This window comes from Musca autumnalis, unplaced genomic scaffold (genome assembly GCF_047663935.1).
Source record: "Musca autumnalis isolate F117 unplaced genomic scaffold, ASM4766393v1 scaffold_3, whole genome shotgun sequence".
In the NCBI taxonomy this organism is placed as follows: domain Eukaryota; kingdom Metazoa; phylum Arthropoda; class Insecta; order Diptera; family Muscidae; genus Musca; species Musca autumnalis.
Window position 1 is genome coordinate 242,084,362 of NW_027411866.1, and position 23,121 is coordinate 242,107,482.

General features: G+C 39.3%; 1 protein-coding gene across 4 annotated transcripts; it reads left to right on the top strand.

Annotated features, from left to right (window-relative positions):
- The first annotated feature begins 697 nt into the window (after positions 1-697).
- LOC141397296 (uncharacterized) lies at positions 698-22,080 on the top strand. 4 transcript variants are annotated; one of them, XM_073973408.1, is made up of 6 exons: positions 698-965; positions 6,417-6,509; positions 6,573-6,632; positions 10,495-12,681; positions 21,358-21,396; positions 21,485-22,080. In XM_073973408.1, the coding sequence occupies exons 2-4, from the start codon at positions 6,468-6,470 to the stop codon at positions 12,679-12,681; spliced, it is 2,289 nt and encodes a 762-aa protein (XP_073829509.1). In that variant the 5' UTR covers positions 698-965; positions 6,417-6,467; the 3' UTR covers positions 21,358-21,396; positions 21,485-22,080. The 4 variants fall into 4 exon arrangements, with proteins under 4 accessions (XP_073829509.1, XP_073829508.1, XP_073829511.1 ...); XM_073973407.1 differs by having other exon boundaries at positions 713-965; positions 21,488-22,080; XM_073973409.1 differs by lacking the exon at positions 698-965 and adding an exon at positions 5,759-6,022 and having other exon boundaries at positions 21,488-22,080.
- Positions 22,081-23,121: the final 1,041 nt, after the last annotated feature.

A 23,121-nucleotide genomic window follows, 5' to 3' on the forward strand; every position in this document is an offset into this window, starting at 1 on the left:
GCCATGTTGAAACAGCGCTAGTGTGACCTTCGACTAATGAAACTACTCTAGGGGAAGAGAAAAATGATGGAACAATCTTTTAAGCGCTCGGCACATACGATGAGTTGAACGTCGCGGTACAACAACCACATGAAAAAAGTGTAAGTGATGCCAAGTTTTTTGAAAAACAACAATGTGGCTGACGCATTAAAGTTGAACATAATTTAACTGTTTCGGGACAACGCGTGTCCCAACGTGTCACTAAAGGGACCGTATGAGCCGAGGGCTTTAAAGCCTTTGTTTCAGCACACATTCAGCGCGTAGAGATGAGGCAACTCTTTGCGGCTGAATGTGTGCTGAAACACGATTTTCGTATGCTTTGACTTTTGACTTAAAGTCGGAGGAACATGCAACTTAATGAATTAAGCCAGAAATCCTCTTATGTGACGAGGCCTTTAAAACTTGAATTAAACGGGGTTTGAACTAGAGCTTTTTGCAGGTTATGAGGATTTATGTGTACTTTACACGATATGTTATTTTACATATATGCTGTCACTTATACATTTTGTATTTAAAAAGTGACACACCATATGTAGAAAACATATCGTGTAAAGTACCCATTACGCTATGGAATTGAATCGGGTTAAGTGCAAACAGGGTATTATTTGCGTTCTGACAATTCATCTCTGATGTGGGAACGAAAGAAAGAGAAGAAAATAAACAAAAGTGAAGTACCGTTTCATTTTGACGTTTCATTTGGAAGTTTTAACGTAAATTTTATAAAAATAAAACTCCAACCGAAAAAGTCAATAATTACTTAAATTTAGTGGCATATTCGAAAAAGTTTGTAAAATGCATCGTTTGTGTCGTGCAATACGTCGTGTTGTAAAAACTATCGAGAATTGTGTTGTCTAAGTACTGGTGTTTTCAAAGCTTTGCTAATTATTTTGCATTCGAACTGACCTTGAATCCCGAAAACATTGAAGGTGAGATCTTAAAATATTTCATTTATATACAGTCAGGGACAAAAGTTTACATACTCCCCATAAATCTGAGGTTTTAGGACAAGTGATGATTTTTACGAAATTCCAAGTATGCAGTTTTATTTCTTCTCACTAATAAACAATATTTGAAACAACAAAAGTGTAATCCATAATAAAGGTAACGGTAAATTTTACAAAAACCAAAAAATGGTGGGGACAAAAGTTTACATACACCCCAAGGAAATTGTGTATTGCCGTAGAATTTATGGAATTAGCGGCAAAATTTCTACATTTTATTGTTTCAGCGAACGACTCTGGGTGTCCAAGATATATTTTAGAGAAACAAAAATAATTTTTGGGGGTTAAATGTCGTTATTTAAGGTCAGAATTCTTGTATTCCTCATCAAAGCTGACCCTTGCTTAATTCCTTGCGTTTTAAGGTATTGTACTTTATAAAAAGTATAAAATTAGTGTCAGATGGCAAATCTTGAGGTCCTAGAAAGCTTTGAAGTTGTTCCTGTTCATAATATACCTTCCTGGAACGTTTTTTCTCAGATTTAGCTTGATGTTAATAGATTCTGAAGAATTCTTTGCGCAAATTACATCCAGAAGGCTTTGAAGTGCCTTGTAATATGGTCTGATACAATCCTTAGACATCAATTGACTCTGAAATGTACAATTATCCGAAACTTTTCGCCCCTATAGTGACGGTAATTATCATAATACAAAAACGACATTGTTCACGGTACAAATTTCATGCTTTTTTGGTAGTGTTTATATTTTGATGCTATGGAAGCTTTGGGAGCAGGTTTGTAACAGAATATTTCACATTTCTGGTTCAACTGATGTCCAAGGATTGTATCAGACTATATTACAAGGCAATTCAAGGCCTTCGGTATGCGATTTGCGCAAAGAATTCGGCGGAATCTATTAACTTCCAGCGAACTCTCAGGGAAAACGTGCCTTATCGACGTCCAGGAAGGTATATTATGGGCAAGAACAACTTCAAAGCTTTCTAGAGTCTCAAAATTTGCCATCTGACACTAATTTTATGCTTTTTATAAAGTACAATACCTTAAAACGCAAAGAATTAAGCAAGGGTCAGCATTGATGAGGAATACAAGAATTCTGACCTTAAATAACGGCATTTAAGCCCCAAAAATAATTTTTTTTCTCTAAAATATATCTTGAACACCCAGAGACGTTCCCTAAAACAATAAAATGTATAAAATTTGCTGCTAATTCCATAAATTCTACAGTAATACACAATTTCCTTGGGGTGTATGTAAACTTTTGTCCCCACCATTTTTTGGTTTTTGTAAAATTTACCGTTATTTGTATTATGGATTATACTTTTGTTGTTTCAAATATTGTTTATTAGTGAGAAGAAATAAAACTGCATACTTGGAATTTCGTAAAAGTCATTACTTGTCCTAAAACCCGAGATTTATGGGGTGTATGTAAACTTTTGTCCCTGACTGTATTAACTAGGGGACCCGACGAACTTCGTCTCGCAGTTAGGTACAGAACTTTATGTCTTTGGCTCAAACCAATACTATTACCAACTAATACTATTATTGCTATCACCTTGTTCAGCGACAAATATTTCTTTGTTTTGAACTGTTTAGGACGATCTTTGAAGCAGATGCATATTAGACTATTGTACTTCCGACAATTGTCAGTTTGACGAAGAGAGAAGGTATTGAGAGGCAAAGTGTTTCTATTTTCATCGACTCTCTCTTCTATAAACTGACAAAGCCGCGAAAAAATTAGGTAACTCTAAATCGGGACTAAGATATATTTTTTAAGCAAATAACACGTTTTGCGTTGAAGCAACATAATATCATAACGCCCTACTCGTTTCATAATCGATGGTTTTCTGCAATTCTTGTTTCCACCACTGAACACGATATTTCACTCAAGCAATTGAATATGAATTTAAATTTAATGCTGAATATAGTGCTTATTTAAATTTTCGTTTTAATCAATTAACCCATTTTAACCTATTTACCCATTTTGATCCGATCGTTATCAGGTAACCACCTTCGTCTGTTTTTATACCCTCCACCATAGTAGGAGGGTATATTTAGTTTGTTTTGTTGGTTTGTAACACATCGAACTAATCATTTGCACATATATTCTTGATCAGGATAAAATTCTAAGACGATCTCGCCATGACCGTCTGTCCGTCTGTTGTAATCACTCTAGCGTTCGCAATAATTGAGCTAGAGCGCTATATTTTTGCACCCTAGCGTCTTTTTTCCATAGACAGGTCAAGTTCGAAGATGGGTTATATCGGAACACTTTTTGGTATAGCCCCCATATAACGATACCTCCCGATTTTCGGTATTTTGGGGACTTTAACTACATTTTTTGACCGAACTACCTGTAATTTCACGTTTGGGGTTCCCAGTGGTCGCAAAACATCTCCACCAAAAACCGTCAACATAGGTCCATGTTTTAGTATAGCCTCCATATAACGGTACCTCCCGATTGTCGGTATTTTGAGGATATTAGCTAAAATTTTTAACCGAACTACCTGTAATTTGACAGTAATCAATCTCCACCAGAAACTGTCAACATAGGTCCATGTTTTGTTAAAGCCCCTATATAATAACGGTACCTCCCGATTTTCTGTATTTTGTGGATTTTAATTACATTTCTTGACCGAACTATCTGTATATTTTCAGGTTTGGGGTTCCCAGTGGTTCCCAAAGTATAACCACTAAAAACAGTCAAGGTCCATGTTTTGGTATAGCCCCAAATATCGGTACCTCCCGACTTATGGTATTTTGAGTATTTTTGCTAAAATTTTTGATCGAACTACCTGTAATTTGACCGTTGAGGTTTCTAGTAATCACAAAATATCTCCACCAAAAACTGTCAACATAGGTCCATGTTTAGGTATATCCCCCTATATAACTGTACCTCCCGATGTTCACTTTGATATAGCCCCATATAAGGTTCCCTACCGATTGAATACATTTTTTATGTTTTTTACCTTATTTAGGTATCAGAGGTCACAAAATATCTTCGTCTAAAATTGTGGACCGGAATGAATATAATTATTCCGTTTTAGTTCAGAATATTTTATGGTGGAGGGTATAAAAAGTTCGGCCCGGCCGACGATCTGACTTCTCTATTTAATGTGATCTCCCGAATTCTACTTGTACTGCAAATTCGGTATTAGATGCAATGGCTCTGGTAACATGGACAGAGCTATTCTATTAGTTGCCGTTCTTTGTGTGTTTCGGATGCTTGAAGTCTTGTCAGACTAACACGTGACTATTGTCGATTACTTGGTCACCCTATATTTAATTTCGACGTAAATAACATAGTCAAATTAATATCATAAACTAATTAACGATTAATAAGTATTTACCTACTTATGTCGCCGATAAAGAATATTTGTCAGATAATTCGACCAAAACTCCAGTACCTCCGATTTCTTGTTTTTTTTTTCAATTTTGAATATCATCCTTTTTTCGAATGACATACATACAGTGTATTAACAGTACCAATGTACATATATATGTTTGTATGTATGTATTTGGCCGTTTGTAATTAACCCACCAATTTTGTGGATTTGTACCCTTTTCCTCAAAACTGTGGAAACCACTTTTGGCATTATCATCTTAGTCTTTTCGATCGGTATCTGACCGAAACCACCACTAATCTTTACAAACTCTAAACTAAGCCTTTTTAACCATTTTTCGCTGTTAATTTTCTAAAAAGTGAATAAAAAATTCTATACAACTTTCAAAAATTGACAAAACAGAGGCGTACAATGGACCCTCACAGTAGGTGCAAATACAATTTTCCCCAAAAACTGTCCAAATAGAAAAATTGACTTTATTGAAAAAATATTTTTGCAAATTTTTCGCAAACTTTCGCGATTTTTTTAGGTTTTATCCTTTTCTGCCATGAGACCATTCCGAATTGGTGGGAATTGTCAAAATCTGTTGCGCCGTTCTTGAGTTATAAGCGTAGTAACTAACATCATCCTTTTTTATATATATAGATTTTTATATATATAGATATGGAGTAATTTGTTTTTTGTAAAGGTAATTCTATATTAAGACCTTATGGAAAGGCTTATTTAACCGGTAGCCTTCCATTTGTGTGACCTCGAAAGGATAAGGACGTGTTATCACATGTTCTCCACTCAGGCCGAATAAAGTGTTGATCATAATGGGGCACAAGCAGGGAAAGTGACTAGTTCATCTCACGTTTTGCAAAAGTGGACAGGAATCAAAGAAATTCGGAACAAGTGTCGTTTAGAGGCACCAATCGAATCGGTCTGAAATTTTTATCATTGCTAGCCCTTGGGACCCTGATCGCCACGATATATAATTTCCGGAAGGGAGTCCATACTTCACAAGATGTGGGCCTTGACATTTCGAAAATTTCGTACTCTTAACACCATTAGGTTGTTTATGGACACCTCTCGAATCTGGGACCCTGAACACAACGATATACAGCTTTCCGGGGGGAGTCCAACTTCCCGAGAAGAGTACTTTCCAATGCCGCAAATAATTAATAATGGCAACAAGAATTTCTCATAATACTTTATTAAATTATTATATGTCAACATAATAAAAAAATGTGGGAACAAATTGAATACTCTACCAGCTGACGGAAAAAATTTGATTTTTTTTTTTTTTTAAATTGTAAGTTTTTCCTAAGTAGCCTGCCTTCGGCCGGGGATTTAAGACTTTCTCCTATGGACATGAGCCAATTTAGGACACGAAAACAACATTGTTTTTTAATTTAAAATTTTTTCTTACTTTAACAAGGGAATTTTCGGAACTTAAGAGGCCCATATCTCGGAAATTATGGACTTCCCCCGGAAAAATTTATACATTTGTGATCAGGACAACAAGATCTACCTGTGGTAATTTTTCCAGATTTTTCCGCCAGGTGGGAGAGTATTCTATTTATGCCAAAATGTGTTCTTAAGTAGCCGGGATATAAGACTTTCCTATCGACAGAAGTAAAAGGGGCCTACGCGATCAAAACTTTTTAAATTGAAAGTTTCCTAAATAGCCGTCCTCGACCAGGTATTTAATACATTCTGCTATAAACAGATGTACGTGCACAAAGTAATCTCCATAAAGTTTAAAACTATAACCATATTGGCCACGTTAGAATTGTAATTATGTATTCTGGGTACCAAGGGCTATCTACTGTAGAAATTGCAGCCCGATTCGAGGTGCCCGTAAACAACTTTCAATACGAACGAGCAAACTAGTACAACATATTTGTAAGAACCCTACATTTGTTAATAAAAAATAGATACATATATGAGAAACAATGTTACTTCATTATCCGGGAAAATCTATTATCCGTAATGCCTCCGGTCCCGACCTTCACGGATAATGGTGGCCCGACTGTATTTTTATTTTCACGAAATTTAACTTTTGTTTATAATTTGTGTTTCCTTTTTTAATGCAGGTACATATTTTAATTGAGCTGAATGATTAGCTTTAAAATATAGCAAACAAAATGAATGATGTCAAACTTGAATCTGTGGATTTCGCGGATGATGTAGGTTTAGTCAGTTATTTTTAATAAAGTCAAATTGAATATTATTTTATGTTAATATTTTAGGTTATCATTGTACCCAATAAGCAGCCAGCCCTTATTGATTTAACTGGATCAGATTCAGAGGTAAGTTAATTTTTACATTTTTTTTATTTCAATACATTTTTCCCGGGGTAGGATAGAACATTTTGTATAGGTCTGAAAATTTTAATTTAAGGATTTCGGAAATTTCTGCTGAGGGAATCCTTGCCCAGAATTTTATATAAATATCGATTGGAAACCTATATAGGGTCGAACGAATAGGCAACATATTTATTTTGCTCGGATGACATCGACAAAACGAGTCAAAAATTGCGAGCGCCAAGGGGTATAGCAAAAGCCTAGAGGTCTGGCAAGAAACCTGAACCTCTTGCGGGATAATTATTGTATAGAATAGTCCAAAAAACAATGGAAGATATAATCAGTAATGTAATAGGGTTATGGAAAACTGTCCTATAGTTAATAGGAACAGAACGTCTCTGAATCAAGTCACAAAATGTTACCAGAGAGTAAATAAATGCAGTGATGTTTAGCGCATGAATATTCTACCCATGAAGATACACCACTTAGCCAAAGTGAGTTCAGGACCGCAAATAACAGTACATATGTACTGTACATATGTATGTTTCCACAAACATCCCAGAAAGGAAAGGGGAGACTTTTCTTATATCAATGAGATCACGCCTATTCATATTGTCTCAATGATATGGCACCTAATTTTTATTGCCCAGTCCCAATGGCGTATCTTATGACATCATGACAGTCTCTATTTGGCTGAAATACTTGTCACAAAAAATTAAATATAAAATAACTCGAATTAATAACTAACTAATTCGAATTACAAATGGAATAATTCGAATTACAAATAGAATAATTCGAATTACAAATGATATAAATCGAATTACAAATAGAATAATTCGATTTTCAAATGGAATAACTTCAATTACAAATGGATAAACTCGAATTACTAATGGAATAATTCGAATTAAAACTGGAATAATTCGAAATACAATTGAATAGGTCGTCATAGGTGCCACAATCCCACGGCAGCAGGTTCTTTTATACCGGATTGACCCGGAACCACAAACATCAGCGTTCCGGCAGCGGCTGCCACCTCAGTGTACATGTGTTCGTATTTGTTTCGTTTTTCTGTGTTGGGAGCAGCATATCCCGGAATGGCTGCTCCGAATTCTTTTTGTCCGTGCCGGGACGGAGGAAAACCCAGGACCAATTTATTTGTGCTCAGTTTGTCACATTCGCATCTTCACCCATATCCATCCTTCGGTGAAATGCAATAGATGCCAGGAGTGGGTGCATGTAAGTGGTTGCTCTGGACTTGTCCACGTGAGAGACTACGACAGTGACTATGTTGCTGCATGTTGCGTGGGTACAGTCCCCAGTGAGTCGTCATCGGATTAGGAAACTCCCTCGTCGTCTGATTATGAAACTCTCCCGCAGTCCCCTCGACAGCAACTGCACACGCTGCCTTTAACACCAGCCGTTGTTGTCCCAATCCCAGAAAATGCATCCTTTTTGCAATTTAATTGCAATGGACTCCGAGGTAAGATCGAGGAAATAGTAGATTTCATGAGTCGGAAGAACATCAAGGTAGCGGCGGTGCAAGAAACCAAGCTCAACAACAACTGTAGCTTACAACGTTGTGATAGTTGCTGAACATACATCCCACCGGGAAATTGCTGTATCCCAGATTACGACCCTGACATTAGCCCGCTTTTGGAAGGTCATTTTCGTCCGGTCTTTAATGCGCATCATGAGATGTGGCATTCGGCCCTTGGAAACGATCAGAGGGGTACAGCGCTGGTTGTGCAGATTTACATAACCATCGTGTCACCTGGTCTGACAAATGACGTCACCTGGCAACCTGTCATTTCCCTTGGATCAGACCATCTCCTCATAATTGTCTCCATTAGCCATGTCCCTGCTGGTCGAATACCCGAAGTAAGACCAAACTTCCCAGCAGAGGCGACGGGATTAACAAATGAGCGTGATGAGCTTCGTCGAGTCAACCCCAATGACCCCAGAGTCAGGGAGCTGACATAAGCGGAACAAGTGGTTAAATCATCTGAAGAGTTGCAACATTGCAGCCGGTATAAGTGAATTGTGGGCAAAGGATAAGTCACTTTCGACCCCTGGAAGGATGGAAGATAGGACCTCAGTCACGTTTGGCAATGTTACGTTGACTGACCCGAAGAGGTGCGCAAGTTATTTCAATCGACAGTTTGTCGGGACCCCGAGAGTGACAGGGCGAAGTGGAGATTATTACGTCGCATCAGATCTCTTCCTGCCGAGGATGAACCACCACAGTTTAAAATGAATGATGTTGCGAATGCCATCAGGAACGCTAAATCTTCCAAAGCGTTGGGCCCTGATGGAATCTCCATGGTAATGCTGAAGCAGCTGGATGAGCCGGGAGTGGAGTATCTCACTGAAGTTCTCAACTTGTTGCTAGACCGGCATTGTTCCCGAAGTCTGGAAAATGGGCAGGGTGGTCCCGCGATGGAAGCCAGGCAAGGATACCAGCAAAAGTGAATCGTACAGGCCGATTTCGCTTGTGTCGCCCGTAGCAAGACCCTTGAAGCCTTAATCCTCCCCAGTATCAGGAATAGCTATCAAATTGCTGATCATCACCATGGATTCCGTAAGCAGCACAGCACGACAACAGCGTTGCACGCCATCTCCACATATATTTGTTAAGGACTCAACCAGAGACAGCCGTGTGATAGAACAGTGATGGTGGCGGTTGACTTATCCAAAGCCTTGATACAGTCGGGCACTCCACGCTGTTGCAGAAAACCCTCCGGCCAAGCTTGAAACGTTGGAGAGTCAACTATATGTGTGGACGCCAGTGGTACGTGAAATTCAGGAACACTAAGTCCAAACCCCGTAGAGTGAAACAGGGAGTTCCCCAAGGTGAGGTGATATCTCCGGAACTGTTTAACCTCTACCTCTCCTGTATTCCGCCCCCTCCAGACGGCATCGGATTGTAACGTATGCGGATGATTGCACGATCATGGCGTCAGGTACCTTCCCTGATGACATCTGTGAGAGACTGAACTCCTATTTAACAGATCTTACCAACTTTTTCCACGCGAGGAATATGCAGATTTCCGCCACAAAATCTACAGCCACTCTGTTCACCACATGGACAACGCAGTTTGGAAGAGAATTGAATGTCGTGGTCGACGGTAGCAGAATTCCGACCATAAACAGCCCCACAGCTATCAGCGACAAACTGAAAAGTAGGAACAAGGTCCTCAAGTCACTAGCCGGTAGTGTGAATAAAGTCCTCGAAATACATCCCCCATCTATCGCAGCTGAGGAGCGTCAGCTGCCACGACAAACTAGAGTAGTTTTGGCTCAACTACACTCGGGATATTGCAGTGGCCTAAATTCTTATTGGGCGGCCCAGCCAAACCTACTCATCTAACTCCAGTGGATCTGTGGTTACATCCCATCGAGCCAGATTGAAAGAAGAAGGAACATACAAACATAATAATAAACACTGTTACAAAAACAAGTATCTGCAACCTACAATAGAGGTTCAACATTCGCTTGATCTCGGCAACACAAGTTTGGTGGTCTCACTAACGCTTGCCGCCAGAAATGCATTATTTAGGCCCTGCATCGTTATCTGTTCAGTGCTTTTCATTCTAAGAGATCATCCTATAGGTTAAAGAGACATGATGAATCATCCCTGTCGGAGGCTACCCTCATACAGCTCTGATTGAACACGTCACAAAAATCCCCCCTTCCCATCTGACAACCGGGAAGTATAATTATAATCGGCTCTAAGGCTTAAAATGTGACATTCTGAAAACAACCATGTAGGGTTTATACCGTCCCGACTGGGAACAGAAATGATAATGGAAATGTGATCCATTAAAACAAAATACTTTTTTTCAATTTGTTTTTTTGTTTCTCTTTACAGACCGATGAACAAGAAGGATACATGCCCTCGGCGAGTATTGCCGCATATAATAGAATCAATGAACAGCATCACAACATACCTCAAAGTGTCGTTGTTTTGCCGACACAAAATAACGGATGCCTTAGCCTAATGCCTTCGCCAAATGTTGAGAGATTTATAATGGATGATCTCACTGAACGACGCACTAGCCCAGATGTCCATAATGAAGCTTTCGTTGTTGTAGAACAACAGACTGTAAGATCTATTATACAAATACCAAACAATCCCTTACAACGAATCACCAACGGCAGCGATGATAACCTTTCGACAAATAGAACAACAACAGAAAGAAAGGTTAGAAATAGAATAACAGCAACAACAATGGAAAAAGGCATTAGAAAACCTCCCTATATGTACACCAAACCTAAACATGAAGTGTTGGGTGGATTTGTCAATTTTACAATCCGACATTTGCCACCCAACGTTAATGCCATATTGGGTTTGGGAGATATGTTTGCACTAACTAATACACCTAAATTTGTGGATTTTATGAGAGGCGTGGATAGCGATGTGGAACCATCCATGTATTATGGAGAATATTTAAAACAAAATTATGAGCAAATATTGCAAACATTGTATGAGCAAAATTCACCAAACGCTGGACGTTTGATACAAGCTTTGAAGGATACCGTTCGAGTGATTAATAATGACAACTATCGCTTTGTTGAAAGTTTAAGAAACAAATGTACCGTTATGATGGAATCATACGAATGCAGACGAAATATGGAATATTGGCTTGAAAAAGCCGTACAAAATAATGTTTGTATGGAAATTGAAGATGCCAAATTCTTGAGACGTTGGAAACGCCATTGTCATAAGAAATTTCAACTTCTACAACGTGATTTATTGCATAATCGAGAGATGGCCAAAAGCATGAGACGTCCTCCACCGTATGCGGATGACATACAAAAGCTAATTGATGATTGCTGCAACGACAAACGAAATTGCAGGGTGCCCTGCCTTTATGGCCAACTTAAAATTGACGATGAGGATAGAAAGTTAGTGCCCATTGTTAACACCATTGGCTGGTATAGTTATCCATTGGAAAAGTTAATATGTCATGTACTTAAAAAAGTGGTTGAACCATTTCAACGCAAGTACTATGTTAGGGATATCACAAGGGCCGCCGCTGATATACGTAATACTCCAATAAAAGATGATTACAGCTTTGTAAAAATTGAATTTGATGATATCTATGGCAATACAATGCAGTGTGATATTTTACTTCTCCTGGAGAGATTGGTACAAACCGAAATATTCAAAATAGCCACTAGCATTGAGCCAAGATTATTTATGCAGTTGTTAAAATATCGTTTTGAATATTTGCAATTGTTTGAGTATTCTGGCAAAACATATAAACAATTGAAAGGTTTGCAGCAGGGTTCCGGTGATTCCCTACTTCTCATTCAGTTGCTGTTTTCCTATGTCCTGAGTCAATATGAATATGAAATTTGTCGCTTTCCCACCCACTCTCGTGTCTATATGTATGAAAATGAGCTACTCTTCTATGTCTGTGACACGGAAATAAACAGCTTTCGTTTGAATCTGAAAAACTATATCAAACAACGTTTTAAAGTGACTACCGAACTTAAATACTATGATTATTCCACAACTGGAGAATTGAAAATGTGTGGCCGTCTAAACTTTCTCGATATTGGTATACAACGTAATGGCACTCGATTTCTTACGAAGCTGCATGACCCCACCCTGCAGGAATATGATGGTGAAACATATTACTCTATACGCCATATACCAATACGTTGGAAGAATTCAGTTCTCCAAGGACATTTACGGCGCATAATAGAACGTACAAGTAATGCATACCTCTTGGATGATCTCTACCATTTGGAATTGGAAATTCGTGACTATTATTTTCCTCAGACTCTACGTTACATCATCGAACATTATTTGCAAATCTATGATCGTGTAATGTCGCAGGGGCGTTATGAACACAATCCAATTTGTAATTTTGAAAGTATGACTGAGCGTATATGGATAATGCGTAAATGTCTATACGATACAAATAATAAATATCCTAACAATATTGCAAATAATCCAAGAAAACGTCCTCGTGAGGATGCTGCGGAAGATAATGTTGAGGATCAAGGGAGTTCAAAAAGGGCCAGAGTATCGGATTTCCTTAATTAGGTAAGTCAAATCTTTGATGTTCCCTCTCATATAGTTCTGGACTTTTTGATCGTAAAGATCTCGCTGAGGTTTTCTATCCATAAGGTAGAGTGTTTTGCCAAAAATGATTTTGTCGATAACACACCTGAAGGTATTGCTTGCATCGATAACACTGTATTGAAGACACGAGAAGGCACTTTGTTGCAGTCCACATGACCACATTTTGGCCACTGCGTTTCGCTCAGGTCCGTAGAATACACTGACGCCACAAAGACACGAGAAGCAACATTATTGCAGTTCACATGACCAAATTTTGGCCACTGCGTTGCGCTTAGTTCCGTAGAACACACTGGCGCCACAAAGTTTACGGGTTATAAGTGGTCAACAAAGTGGCTTGATCTGCAACTCAAGTGATGATATGAGAACACTGTTCCTGGGTCTTAATCACAGATAGCCGTGGCGTGTAATAATGATCTATATAAGCTGTGGATGTGATCCCAACAACCTTCGGGTCACTTGTCGATTGTTGGAATTGAGGCGGCTCCACCAATCGGATCTTTGTTGCACCAAAACTACTTTCGGTATTCGAGGCAGCTGTTGTTCATCCGCTGCCAACAATACTATTCGCTTTTGCAGTATGAACACTACTCAAACCTGTTTGATATGCTTGTTGAGGTTTTTTATACCCTCAGCCTTTAGGCTAAGGAGGGTAGCGCACGATAACTCTCGAACGGATGAACCGATTCGGTTCAAATTTTGGCTTTCGTAATATTTTGCCCAAACTTAGTTTAAGTTCGAAGATGAGCTATATCTGTTCACTCCTTCCGGTACCTCCCCCACAAAAGTTCGAAAATGTTCGGAAAGTTTGTGCGCACAATAACTCTTGAAGGGAGTGACCGATTTGGTCCATATTTTGTATAGCGTAAACTTTCTACCAGAGTAATATGAGGTTCCAATATGGTCTCAATAGGTCCACTCCTTCGGGTACCTCCCACACAAAATTTCGGAAAAGTTCAGTTTAATGCCATCTCTCGAATCGCTTTGATGTTTGCTTTAGCAACTTGTATTCACTGCCCTCCATACGAGGGTACAAGTTTCATCAGGGGCAAGTCCATACTTCCTAAGAAAATAGCATGAAATTTGCAAAAAAAAAAAAACCCTATGACACCGTGTGAGGTGGTTGGAGCGAAAGATAACTCTCGAACGGATCTGCCGATTCCGTCCAAAATATGTCCTTAGTAATATTTTGTCCAAACATAGTTTAATTTTGAACATAACTCATATCGGTCCACTCCTTCAGGTACCTCCCCCACAAAATTTCAAACATGTTCGGAAAAATTGTTCGTACGGTAACCCTTGAAGGGAGTGGCCGAATTGGTCTATACTTTACACATCCTAATATATCTACCATATATAGATCAGGTTGAAATATGGGCTATATTTGTCCACTCCATCCGGTACCTCCCACACAAAATTTTGGATAAGTTCACTTTAAGACCTGATATCGAATCACTTCGATTTTTGTTCAAGCAACTTGCATTCGCTGCCTCAATTACGATGGCAAAATTTTTTTAGGGGCAAGTCCATACTTCTTGAGCAAAGAGCCCGAAGAGTGTAAAAACCCCCTATGGCACCATATGTTGTGGCTGTAGATCCACTTCCATAACGGTCAATGTCGATCCATTCCTTTTAGTATCTCCTCCGCAAAAATTTTGATCTTTAATCCTAACCAACATTTTCGTCGGTTCGCCCAAAATTTTTAAAACTCCCTAAATACATCAGTTTTTTTGGGAAAAAATATTTCAATCCACACAGGCTGAGGGTATATCTCTGTCGGCAAAGCCGACTAATACTTTTTTACTTTTTTTATATATCTGGATCTCCATTTAGATCATAAATATATTTCCTGACATGCCTAGGTGGGGGTACCTTTCCACAAGATAATGATTTGGATTCTATATGCCTCCTAGTGTTAGCGGTCCACCGAAGACATGAGTTTTGAAATTCTTCCATTCCGTATTAAGCTGAAATGCCTATCCGGCGACGCATACCTTACCACAGAACGACATATCACATTGTATGTGGTTATCAAGTTTTTTATCTGCGCATAAGTTCTGCCGCTAGAGACTTGAGGACCTTGTTCCCACTTCTCAGCTTTTGGGAGAGAACAATGAACCTCGCTTCTAATGACAAAAAGTGAGATCAGCCTGTATGATACACACCTGCTGTCATTGTCAGCCAGGCTTCAGCGGGATAATTTTCCAGGCTTCGGAACCTATTAGGGTTATTAACTATAAGTTGAGGGTATTGTCGAGATACTAGACGTCTTTCATTCAGCTGCTTTAATATTACCATTTAAATTCCGTCAGATACAAACGCTTTAGGTGATTTTGCGCTTCGGATAACATCTCGAACATAACCCATCTAATCTTTTGCTGGAAGAGATCGCAAAAGACGTAAAACAATTTTCTTCGGTCGAGGTGCTCAATAATTTGTAGTCTAAAATAACCCATTCACTCCTTGGAACCTGTCACAATCTCACATTTAAACATGACAGTTTTTGCGGTAGGTATCATAAAAAGTCGACATAATTTTTCCACTGACAGACCTAACCAACACAGTACACACAGAATAAAATTGTAGCACTGTAGCAAAGACCTAAAAACGTTAGTGCGAGAGATGTAATGGGGAGTAACCCCAAGTATTAGGTAATTTCAAGGCCCATGTATTAGAAAGTTTCGTTTACGCTTGGAACAAAATTATCCTAAATGTTACAATCTCCACACGCCATCATCCCTCTTGGAAATTGACTTCATTTTGGGAGTCATTCCTTGCGAAACTTATCGTGATAAAAAGCCATTTTACATGGTCACTGTAGCTGTTTTTGAGCTCTTGGGAAGTTTTGAACTTTTGTGAGGGAAGTACCCGAAGCTGTTGTCCATTATATCCCTTCTTGTGCAATGTTGGAGCCAAGTTAATTCGTAAGTAATTGTGATTATCAGTCATATTAGTTGGTGTCGACAAGGCATTTTAAAGCTGTTTCACCTTGGCCAAAAAAATTTGTCGTCGTAAAAGAGGCCGCGAAGACAACAAACATATTGCAAAAAATGCAAAAGGATCCGAGAGATAGTCTTCAACTGCAAAATTGAAATTTCTTGTGAAAGTTACCCGAGGAAGTGTGCCGAAAGGTAGTCCATATTCGAACCTAATCAATGTCTGGTTAAAATATTCCGAGAAACAAATTTTAGATAAATCGTTTGATCTGTTCGAGAGTAATCGTGCCCAACATTTTAGCGAAACTATCGAAAGGTGTGAACCGTCATGGCGCATCTTCGAATTTGATCTAAGATTGGCAGAAATATTTCGACGGGTAAAGTTTAGACTAACCCCCGAATACTATGTTCGAATGTTGTACCCCCAAAAACATATCTGGTTGCCATTAAAATTCAATACGATCCAAAAGCTGGTCTCGAACTGAACTTTTGTGAAAAATTAAAAAAAAAAACAAGTAAAAAAGTATCTGTCAGCTTTGCTGACAGACATATACCCTCCGCCTGCGTATATTGAAACAATGTTTTCCCAAAAAACGTATGTGTTTAGGGGGTTTTAAAAATATTGGATGTTTGAACCGACACAAAAGTTGATTAGGATTAAAGATCAAAAGTTTTGCGGAGGAGACATTGACCATTATGGAAGTGGATCTCCCGCCACTACATATGGTGCCATAGGGGGTTTTTACGCCCTTCGGGCTGTTTGCTCAAGAAGTATGGACTTGCCCCTGAAAAAAATCTTACAATCGTAATTGAGGCAGCGAATGCAGGTTGCTTCAACAAAAATCAATGTGATTCGATTGCAGGTCTTAAAGTGTACTTATCCGAAATTTTGTGTATGAGGATGGAGTGGACAAATATAATCCATATTTGAACCTGATATATATCTGGTAGATATAGTAGGATGTGTAAAGTATGGACCAATTCGGCCACTCCTTTCAAGAGTTACCGTACGAAATATTTTTCCGACCATTTTTGAACTTTTGTGGGGGAGGTACCTGAAGGAGTGGACCGATATGGCTTGTCTTCGAACTTAAACTAGGTTAGGTTATAGGATGCGCAGCTGCTGTATGGGCAGCCACTCCACTCGGAGACCTTGAGGTCCATTGTGTTCATCCTGGATATTGAAAACGGGTTGAAGATGTTATGGTATGATGTAGATACATATGTGTGACTGTAGTTATGTATAGATGAAGATTGTAGGTGATGTGGTTGTGGATGTAGATTCTGGAGGTTCTGGGCTGGTAGACTATGGGTGTGTATAGATGAGACCATAGGTGTAGTGATGTTGTGTGAAGGTGTTGCCTGTGGGTGAGAAGCAATTAGCGGTTCGCCTCTAACGGTTGGTGAGACTATAGTTGTAGTGATGTTGTTGATTAGATACGGATATATAGTGAATATTGTTAGTGTTGAGGTGGTGAAATTGGGTGAGATGTAGTTGGAATGCGTTTGACGATGCTACTGTGTAGAGGTGGTGCTTGTCGCATTTCCAGTGCGTTGGAGCCATTTCAGGCCTTTAGCAAGGTGAAGTATATCCGACGGCTCTGCTTGGCTAAATGCTGTTAATGATTGGATGGTATGTACCCCCATGGTACACAGTCTTCTGGAAATGAGCATAGGACAGCGGCATAAAAGGTGCTCAATCGTCTCTATTTCTTCCTCATCCTCGCAAAGCCTACAATAGTCGGCCAAGTCTACTTCCCATTTACTCGTCATGGATCTTCTTCTGCAGTGACCCGTGATGATCCCCACTGCTAGTTTCAGGTCTGGTTTCCTCATTGAGAGCAGTTCTTGTCTTCGACGGGATAGGCCAGATTGCCCTTGATGTGCTGCAGCTGGGCAAGTTTTGCCAGTGCTGGCAGAATTTTTCTTGACACTTTTGTACTATCTTCCTCCTGAAGTGGCACAATGGTGGCTTGATGGAGTTGTCGATTTCAATACTTAGTGACTCCGATCCGCAGCGTGCCAGTTCGTCGGCTGCCTCGTTTCCCTCGATGTTGCAATGCCCTGGGACCCAACACAAGGTGACGATTGATTTTAGTGGCTCCAAAGCGTGCTTGCAATCCAGAACAGCCGCCAGTGCTTGTCGTTGATCCTGCATTCAGGATCCGCTCTGTCGATGACCGCTACGCGCAATTCATCTGGCACAAGCGGTCTGACAGTCCTTCTATTCCCCGTCCCGCTACTCTTGGGAGGAGAGCTAGGAGTCACCTTGTTATTTAAGTTGGCCTTAGAGGTTGCCTTAGTATTGGTAGACTTCTCGCTCTCGTTCCCTTGGTAACGGACAGAGGAGGTGGATGGCTTGGAGTCCTGTCTCGGGATGGGTCTTTTGGCCTTAGGGTGTGGTTCCTCCGTAGATCTAACCCTCTTCACCGGATTTCTCGATGAAGAGGGGTTGGAAGATGCCACACTCGCAGGTATAGATTTTGGGGCTTCCTACTTAGGAATTCAGGCTTTCCTGGAGGCTGAATCAAGTCACCATCACTCTTGATTTGACCTTTGCAGGTAGTGGGAGTGGATGATGACGTTGACAGCAGTTTCTTGTCGACCATCTGGATAAGGGAGAGCCTATCAGTCTCAGGATTTCTGCTGGGTAGGTGAGGGTACTTCTTTTCGAATTTGCTCAGCACCCTGAAATTAATCCTGATTAACTTGCAGTCCCTTACCGAGATGGCCGAAGATTCCATATCGATGCACTTCCTAAGGTAGTTTAAGGACCTTCGATAACCTCCTTTATCCTTCGTCAGTCGACCTGCTGTGTTGCCTGGGGTAGTGGGGGCTTTGTCGTCCAAAGCCTTGGTCGTTGTCGGAACTTTGTCGCCCGAGGCCTTGGTCATGGTACCCTCCTCAGTTGCATTCTGTCTGTGCAAGGTTGGCTTATCGGCTTCGGCCGATGTAAAATTATCCCGGGTTAGTGATGGTTCCATATCCGCAAGAATTGTAGTTTCCGTTGAGCCCGAGGACAGTTTATCTGTGACTGCAGCTGCTGGAACAACTGTGTTGTTTAGTTCGTTCGTCAGATAAACTGTCCTCGGTCTCTTCAGAAACACAACTCCGACTAGGGCCTGGGGAAACCATCCTCTCCAGCATGGCCAGAAGCTGCCTACTCTGCTCGGCAAGACTGTCCTCAACCAGTCCTATGTTTGGTGGCTCTAGTCCGTCCCCTCCCGAAGATAATGTTCTGTCTGGTGTGGTAGTTATATCATAGTCCATGGGCGTTGTGGTTTTGTCGGCATCTTTAGTTTTTGGGGTTTTTGGTGGTTTTGTTTTATTTTTGTGATCCATACGTCATTGAATTGATGGGGGAATGGAGGTCAACCATGGCATAGCCCCCCTGTACCATGACAAGGACTTGTCAACTAAGCCTGTACTGCATTGAGGCGCCCAGGTATTTCAATGAGGCTCCGTTCTACTACAGTAGATACCCTTACTGCAAACCTTGAACACCGATAGGCACGGGTTCGCTTGACACTCCGGCGTTAGGGGATCTCTGTTACGTAGGAGATCACTACGTGGGTAACCTTTGGTCGACCACAATTTCCTCGGCCCAGTTTCCAGAACTGGGTGGGGGAGATTGTGGCCTTAAGCCCTCGCATCGCGTCAAGATTGTTACCCCTGGCGAGGGAACTTAAACTAAGTTTGGACAAAATATTACCAATGCCAAAATTTGGATCGAATCGACTCCAAATTGTCTGAAACACATTTAGTCCAAACATACTTGGGGTCTAAAACCATTATTTCGATGAGGCACATTTTGCCAGTATGAAAGTGTAAAAATTGTGGGAATGGTGCCCTATTTAGTGGACTGATACGGTGGCCCATCTTGAACTTGATCTAAGTTTGTACAAATGATTACGAATAGTAAATAAAGTTTGGCCCAAATGGGAGTTATAAATCGCTCCAGGTAATCAGGCCGATAGACGGACGGATAGGGCTAAATCACCTCCAAATCTGAAACGGATTTCGGCCAAACATACTTGGGGTCGAAAACCAATATTTCGATGATGCGCATTTTGGTAGTATGACACTGTATAATACCCTCTTTAGCCTAAAGAATGAACGTTAAGAAGGCCTTAAGCTATTACAATATTTCATTTGGTGAACTTTTGCGGTAACTTATAACGTTAAAAATACGCTTTAAAATTTGACGTAGATGATAACAAGGTCTATTACACTGTGCAACACTGAAAATGCAAACAACTTCTAGTGGGCATTTTCTGAAAGAACATATTAAGACTACAAAACCCCTAGTTGGGTTTCGTGTTTTTAGATCCGGTTTGGATTTAATGGCCTCATCTTTACCGGGCTAAAACGACCCTTTTTTCAATTGATCCTTTATCTCAGAAACTAATAAGAATTTTGCTTTGCGGTCTTCAACAATATTGTAGTCCTAAAGTAGTAGAATTTATATGTCAGACGAAATACAAAAAAAAACCGCTATAGCGCATTAAAATTGATATAATATAGAAAAGATTACATAATTTCTGGAATTATGGTCAGTAACTGCCAAACTATTGAGAGTTGAACCAAGTAGCCTTTAGCAAAAATTATCCAAATAATGTCCTCAGCAATTTTTCAGAACATTCTGAAACTGTAAAACACTTATATGATGTTGTTTAGGTGGTATTTCATATCCTACTTTCTACAAAACTTATTTCAAACAAACATTCTCATATTTGAAATTTCTATGTATTTTTGATATATTTATAAAACTGTCGTTGAAAAATATGATAGAAACAACGCGATAGAGGAATTTTACAACAATGATATGTTCTGAAGAGTTGTGTATTACATTCCAGCGAATATTTTTCCTAAAAATAACATTAAGAAAAATTTGACGGTTTTGGAGATACGCTGCGAAATATATACAAGTCACGAAAATTGTAGATATATTATCAATATTTGGCCATGTTTAGATAGGGCCATAAAATCCGAACCCGATCTAACAAAACAAAATCCAAAGAGGGGTTTTGTCTATTGTGTCTGTACTTTCATAAAAACCGCATTTGAAATTGTTTGCACAAAATTACCTTGACAATGTTGCACAGTGCTATATAATTTAATTTCATATAATGAAATGTAACTTTAATCCCCTGTTTTTGTAACTTATTTTTGTTCGTTCGTCTATATTCGTTATAATTTAGGCATTCATAGCTCAGCCCCCTGAAGACATACACACCTAATTTATCGAATACCCGTTCCATATATCGCTAAGAATTCCTCATTTAAAAATCAGCGCTCTACATTCGCACTAAAGCGAGTAAATCGATCTACAAAATTTGACAATTCGTGTGAGAAGAATAAACATTTTTACAAAAAACAGGGGGTAAATCCTTTGTCAGTTTTAGGAGGAATTTCCTGTTTAAAGTTATACAGCTTTTGTCGATATTGTTGAGCCAGTTCATGGAATTTTTTATATGTAAACAACCAAATTAGTTTCAAAATACGATTGAAATAGATTTTTGCACTAAATGATTAAGTTTTCGTTACTTCTAATATCAATCGTTTGGGTTTGATCTTATATTTTAACTCCCTTAATTATCCATATTACCTGAAAACTATACTTTTAAGCTTTACAACAGAACTTGTGTCTATTCCAAAGAGTTTTTTTTTATTTTGAAAACAAACTTTGTTTCTTTCCCGAAAGGAATTTTGTTCATGGATCAAAGCTGCTGTATGTATATGGGTAGGTATCACATGGACTTAGCGTTTTTATTTTAATATTTTTTCTTGTTTTTTGTTTTTGTAAATATTATTTCATTTTTTCGTTTCAGTAGAAAATTCATCAGACGGAGGCGGACTACCACATGTTAAAATACATTCCGTTCTTTATTTAATTTTTCGCTTTAATTGATTTCCTATTCACTTTTAATGTTTTGTTTTCTTTTGTCTAATGGAGTAATTTTCGACTTTTGTGTTCAACACAAATTTAATGTATTTTGTTGTTTTTTTTTTTAAGTTAGTCTGAGCAAAAATCAAAGAGTATTTTTTGAATTCCTAGTCCTTGTACTCTAATTGTTATTTCTTACTGTCATTGCTTTAGTGGAAGATAAATGTCAAACAAATTGCATATTACAAACACAAAAAAATATATATGTATTTTATATTTGTTCGTAAAAATTTCTTAAATATATAAGAACCGTTCAAAGTTCACCTTCACGGTTGTTAGATTTAAGTATATATACATATTTCTCATATGTACACTCGACAAGTTTAATATTATTCTTTATAAAAAGTTTGTTTTTTGTTTCTGCAAAATAAAATATACAAAAATTTAATCTTGAATATAATGAATTGAGTATATTTTTTATTTTCATTGTTTACTCTACTTCACTATTTGTTAATAAAAAATAAATAAAACTAAAGTTAATTTAAATTATGTTTTACTTTTTTATAGATAAATATGTTGTTGTTGTAACAGTGTTTTTGTTATGTTTATTTGTTCGTTCCTCTGTTCAATCTGGCTCTGGGTCTATCTCTAGTTCCAGAAAAATGGCTGCTTCGATGGGATGTAGCCACAGATCCACTGGAGTTAGATGGGTAGGTTTGGCGGGGCAGTTAAAAAGGTGTTGTGTGTCGTGCGGGCCCATGCCGCATACTGGGCAGATGTTTTGAACGGCGCGATCGATTTCCGCCCAATACGAATTTAGGCGACTGCAATATCCCGAGCGTAGTTGAGCCAAAACTACTCTGGTTTGTCGTGGCAGCTGACGCTCCTCAGCTGCGATAGATGGAGGATGTACTCCGAGTACTTTATTCACACTATAATTGCTTAAGGCCTTGGCAACTGCGTCCGTGTGAATGCTATTCAATCCTGCTTGATATGCTTGTTGATCTAGGGGTTCTCTCCTGTATCGTTGGACCTCTCCCTCTAGAGCATGGATATCCTTCCTGATCTCCCTTAATGGACCGGGCCTACCCACAAGATGGTGATTTGGATGGCTCACACGATAACATCCAAGCAGGTACTGCAACGAAAGCATCTCATTATGTTGCTTAACAGGAAGAATTTTTGCCTCCTCATGTAGATGGTCCACTGAAGATTTGAGGAGGCACCCTGTCGCTGTTCTCAGGGCGGCATTCTGGCAAGTTTGAATCTTTTTCCAGTTTGAATCACACAATCTCGGGGACCAGACTGGAGCCGCATAGCTTACCACAGACCGACCTATCGCATTATACGTGGCCAACAAGGTTTCTTTATCTGCACCCCAAGTGCTGCCGGCCAGGGACTTGAGGACCTTGTTCCTACTTTTCAACTTGTCGCAGATAGCTGTGGCGTGTGCGCACGACGTGAATGTAGTGTCGAATGTGACCCCTAAAATTTTAGGACAGTTTGTGGTCGGAATTCTGCTACCGTCGACCACGACATTCAACTCACGTCCAAACTGCGCTGTCCATGTGGTGAACAGAG